General features: G+C 52.0%; 1 protein-coding gene across 1 annotated transcript; it reads right to left on the bottom strand.

The window, feature by feature from the left end:
- Positions 1 to 810: 810 nt before the first annotated feature.
- Positions 811 to 5,044, bottom strand: GDF2 (growth differentiation factor 2). Its single transcript, XM_004320011.3, has 2 exons — positions 4,699 to 5,044; positions 811 to 1,760 (listed from the first exon to the last, which is right to left on the bottom strand). Exons 1-2 carry the CDS (start codon positions 5,042 to 5,044, stop codon positions 811 to 813), a joined length of 1,296 nt encoding a protein of 431 aa, XP_004320059.1.
- Positions 5,045 to 5,459: the final 415 nt, after the last annotated feature.

Genomic DNA, 5,459 nt, shown 5'->3' with positions numbered 1-5,459 from the left:
AAAAAGCACTTGGACACTGAATCAGCACAGGCGTGGAGCAGTCGAAACATGCCCTGGATGTGACAAGCAGCCCAGTCATCCTGCTGGGTACTGGCCGGCCTCAGTTCCATTTGCCCCGCACTCCCCAGCCACCAAAGTCTAATTGTCCTCAGCTAGCAGGCGACCTGCTAAACCTCGGTGGGATACTTGGGGAGGTCCCGGGCTTCGGTGATCAACAGACCTATGGAGACCCGTGGGTTGGAATCATGCCATTGACTGTTGCTACTTGAACTGCCCGAGTTTTGGCTTCCGAGTGTGTGAATTGGGAGTCACGACGCCCATCTCACAGGTTGTGGGAATAACGTGGAGTGGGTGTGGCGCACACAGCCCATTCCTTTCCCCTTCACTCCCTGAGGTTATTGGAATAAACCCCATGCCTCTCACGTCCTTTAATTTCCATTAATCTCTGTGCATCTCCCGTCTATACTCCTTGGCCTCGTTTTCGCTCAGTTTTCTGCTGACTCTGGATAATTTTTCTCTTGTCCCCTTTTCTTCATCTCCCCTTCCACCCCAGCAACACTTCCAGGCTTTCCTCTTCTCCCCAAACCCCCATTGCCCGTCGGCATCCCCTCCCCTGCAGTTCAACCCAGTGGTGTGTGCTTGGGTTGGGCCGTGAGAGGGAGAGCAGGTCTTTACCACAAGGACCTGGTGGCTCCCCTTCCTTCTCCAGGTTGCCACCCAGGTGGACTTAGTCTCTGTCATGCCCAGCAGGACACAGGACCTCTCACTAGGAGCCCCCTCCACCCTGCCTCCCCCACCCACGGGCCAGCACTACCTGCACCCACACTCGGCCACGCTCATCCCTTCATAGTGGTACTTGAGGGTGGGGACCCCCATGTCATCCTTGTAGAGGATGGAGATGGGGCTCAGTTTGGTGGGCACACAGCAGGCCTTGCCCACCTTCATGGGGAACTTGAGATGCACCAGGGTCTGCACGATGGCGTGTTTCGTCGGGGTCACATCGTCAGCGAGGGGGAAGAAGCAGCCGCCTTTACATTCAAAGGCATCGTACTCCTTGGGCGCGATGATCCAGCTGTCCCAGCCGATGTCCTCGAAGTTCACCCGCAGGGAGGTCTTCTGACAGTGGTTGTTGGCCCCGGTACTCCTCTTCCGCCTGGCCGAAGACGAGCTCACAGCCGTGTGGCTTTGCACATCCTCCTCCTCATCGTCCTTGTTCTCACCTGCCTCCATCAGGCCGTTCTTGAACAGCTTCTTGAGCACACTCTCCTGCTCGTGGCCGATCATCTCCCTGAGCTCCAGCCTGGTCTCCTTGGTGCCATTGCTGCGGTCATTGGAGAAGACGACAAAGAACGGCAGGTTTTTGGAGCTGGGGGGGACACTGATATCCAGCTTGTCACAGCCCTTCCTGTGACTCTCCACTGTCACTTCCAGTTTGTTTTTGCTCTTAGTGGGGTCTGCTCGGACCCACCTCTTCACAGCACTGGACACCTCAAAGTTCTCCCAGCCCTCGTCCCGGATATCCTGGGACACCAGGAAGGTCTTGGTTCCCCCAGAAGCATCCCAGGCATTGGCTCCATCCAGAACATCATAAATGACCATGTTTCCTTTCAGCTCGTGAGAGGAGTCCACGTGACTTTGACAGGAGAGGTAGAGTCGGAGCTCGGCCCTGGTGATCTGCTCATGCCTGGGAATGGAGATGTTGAAGAGCAAGATGTGTTTCTGGAAAGGGAAGTCTTCTGTGGCGGCTATAGAGATGGCATCTGAAATGCAAATACACGGTGACAGTCATCTGCTGGGAGAGTCTGTTTTCATGACACCAAAGCTGAGACTCATGGTTTAGATGAAAGGGCATCTGGCATGACATTGTCTATCTCTATCAAGTCTGTTTGTTTTCACTTAAGCCCTTAATGTAGAAGGATATTTTATTTTATTTAAAAGCTTTTTTTATTTTTATTTTTTGCAGTACACGGGCCTCTCACTGTTGTGGCTTCTCCCGTGGCAGAGCACAGGCTCCGGACGCACAGGCCCAGCGGCCACGGCTCACGGGCGCAGCCGCTCCACGGCATGTGGGATCTTCCCGGACCGGGGCACGAATCCGTGTCCCCTGCATCGGCAGGCGGACTCTTAACCACTGCGCCACCAGGGAAGCCCTAGAAGGATATTTTAAAACGTACGTTTGGCATCTTCCAAAGAAAAACAGAGGCAGGAGATGCATCGCATTGAAATTGACAGCGCCAGCTGTTTATTGAGCATTTACTACGTGCCCAGCTTTGCACCAGGAGCTTTGCATATTATATTTCACTTTTCTCTTCACACTGACCCCCAGAAGATCTAATTATTATTCCACTTTTACAGACGTGGAGACTGGGACTTAGGGTGTTTAACTGCCAAAGTGCATACATCCTATGTATGCATCCAAAGTGCATATATAACGATCCTCACTTTATATAAAAAAAGAAAGAATCAAATAAACAAAACAGAAAAGCACACTGTCAGCCTCAGAGTGCAGATCCTGAGCGTATGATTTTAAAGGAGAGATCATAGGAGGGGATGGTAAAATTCCAACATTATGGCAATGCTAAAAATCTCAGCACCTAAATGGTGTAAAAAACATTCAGAATTGTAACTTCTGAGCAAAATGAAAGTGGATGATTTTTTTTTAATGTTTGAGGGAAAAATATATTAACCTCAACGGCTTGGTCATGTTAGGCATACACAGGCCTTGCCTTTTAGCCGCACAACTGTTTCACTTTCCTACTCCCCTTGCTGACACCCGGCCATTAGCACATCTCTATTATACCATGGCCTGGTCGCAAAGAGGGAAGAGAAGTTGTGTTTTTTGAGCACCTACTATGTGCCAACATGAGGGGATACTGTGTGCTGTCGTGAAACCCGGCAGTATCTGACAGACTGAAGTGCCAATCCTGACTCTCTCCCTTCTAGGCTTGTGACCTTGGAGAAGTCCTGAGTCTCCCTGGGCCTCAGTTTCCTCATCTGTAGAATGGGACTCATCCTACCAACCTCCCAGTGTTGGTGTGAGCCTTCAACAAGAAGGCACATGGAACTTATCCAACACTGTCCCTGGTTCACAGCAGATGCTCAATCAGTATTTCTGTGTCCTCCTAAGACCGTCTTCCCTACTTGGGCACAGCTCCCCCACCCCCCAAGCACGTGGCCTTTCACACAGCTCTCTGTGTCCCCTCACCCAGCATGGATGTGTCAGTCCAGCTCCTGCAGCATGTGGTGAGCCACCGTGGCATATGTGAGTCATGAGTGGGGTCCATGAGCAGTGCATTAACCACCTGCTGTGCTCTTACTGTGGCACACCTAGAAGATGCCCCTGGGACTGCATCAGACACGTAGAGAACAAGTACCCTCCCCCTCTGAGCCGTACTCAGGCCATCTGTGAAGGGAAGCATAATTGGCCTTCACAGAAGTACTGGCCACAGGCAGGGCTGGGATCAGATCAGAGCACTTGTTTCCAGGACATGGACAATGATGGGGGGAGTGGGGAGTGGTCACTGAGATGGCTGTGAATGCTGGACTCCCAGACTACAGGATTTGGTGATTAGGTCCAGCCAAAGAAGCCTGGCCTTTCCCTAAAGCAGAGGTTACAGACACGCCCCATGGGCATAGTGAGACACTGGCAGTATCTGTATGACCTGCAGACCACATTAAAAAACAAAAAATTAAGCCCTGCAGACTTCATTTCAAAAAAATTAAGTCAGTGTTTTAGAAACCAGACAAGTTCACATAAAATCCAGAATTTTCTTCTTCTTTTGAGCCATCAGAAAATACAGCCTTGCCGGGCATGCAGCATGATCACAGCATCCTTTAGCTAGGGCATATACCTGTTAAGAGTCTGCAGGTCTCAAGCCCAGGAGGGATGAAGCCCTGAGTGCCTGGCTGGTTAGAGAGAGGCTGCAGCTGTAGGGAAAGTGAGCTGTGCAGACAGGTGGGCCTGGGTCAGAATCCAGCTGTATAACTAATATGTGAACTGGGCAAGTTCCCTCAGAGTCTGCAAGCCTTGGCTTCCCTGCTCACAAGATCATGTCACCTACATTGTGTGAATTAGTGGACATAAGCCCTAAGCTGACGTTCGTTATCTTCTAGTCCTCCTAAATCAGTGAAATTAATTTATATTTAGAAAATAATTAAGTTGTCCTCGGACAACTTCTTGTTGTTAATGCTTCTCTCTCGGAGGAATTTATCTGAATTTTAAACACCTTCTGATGAGAGAGAAATAGACATTCCTTCGGTGTTTAAAAATATACCAGTTAGTTGGAGGCTAAATAAGTTGTCTGTGTCTAAGTAGGAAGGGGACAGTACGGGAAGGGGGAGGTAGGGAAGGGATGGACGGAAGGGAACTGGCATTCCTTCAGCACCTACTGTGTTAAATGTGGCTCTGGGCTCAGGGAGGCAGAATCTTCTAGAGCAGAGCTGTCCAGTAGAACTTTCTGCAATGATGGAACTGTTCTATCATCTCCACTGTCCTATAGGGTAGCCATAGTCATGCATGATCGCTGAGCACTTGCAGCCAAGCTAGTGAGACTAAATTATTAATTTTATTTCATTTAAATTAATTTAAATTGAAACGTAAAGTCCCATGTGTCCAGTGGCCGCCATGCTGGGCAGCGCGGCCTTGGACCACTGAGTCCCCCACCCCGACCCGGGGCGCCCCGGTGGAGCCGACTCTACCTTCCATGCTGAAGCTGCGCACGATATTGGATGCGGGGGTGGATGTCTTGTCGGTGGTGTATCTGTTGTACAGGTCGATCATGTACTGCGGCGGCTCGGCTCGGGTTTTATCCTGGGAAGGGACCCCGCTCAGGTTGAGGCTGCGCAGGAAATCCACCTTCATGTTCTCCAGGAACATCCTCAGGTCGAAGGTGCCCCGCTCCCGCTCACCCCCGGGCCCGCCTAGCAGGCGGTGGGCATCTGCCCCAGCCGACCCCCGCCCCCGGATCTCCAGTGGCTTCCCCTGCGCGGAGCAGGCCAGCAGGGAGAGCACAGGCAGGGCCACCCAGAGCGCCCCGCGGCACATCTTGGGATGCTCTAGCCCTGCTCCGGGGACTGCGGCAGCCGCGGTGTGTTAGCGGGTGCGGGGAGGAGCCGGGAAGGAGCCGGCCCGCATTGTCCTGCCCACCGCTCTGCACCGCGCACCCGGGCCAGTTCACAGGCTCTCACCCGCCTGCCGTCCCCGAAGTGCCCTCCGCTTGTTCTTATCTGGCCCTTGATGCTGTACTCAGGCCTCTTATCTAAGGGAGCTCTCTGTTAATGAAGGCTCTATAAACATCTGACAAACACACAGGGCTTGTGGGAAGGACACGGCCTGCTGCAAAAATCTGAATTTCTCCGTGGGGTTATCGCCCCCTAATTAGGATCCTTTCTCATTTCCTTGCCAGCTCTGTTCAGAAGAATCTCGAGACAGGGTGACATGTGCTCCATCTCCTGGGCCA

This window comes from Tursiops truncatus, chromosome 16 (genome assembly GCF_011762595.2).
Source record: "Tursiops truncatus isolate mTurTru1 chromosome 16, mTurTru1.mat.Y, whole genome shotgun sequence".
In the NCBI taxonomy this organism is placed as follows: Eukaryota; Metazoa; Chordata; class Mammalia; order Artiodactyla; family Delphinidae; genus Tursiops; species Tursiops truncatus.
This window is presented reverse-complemented; position numbering and strand designations above follow the sequence as displayed.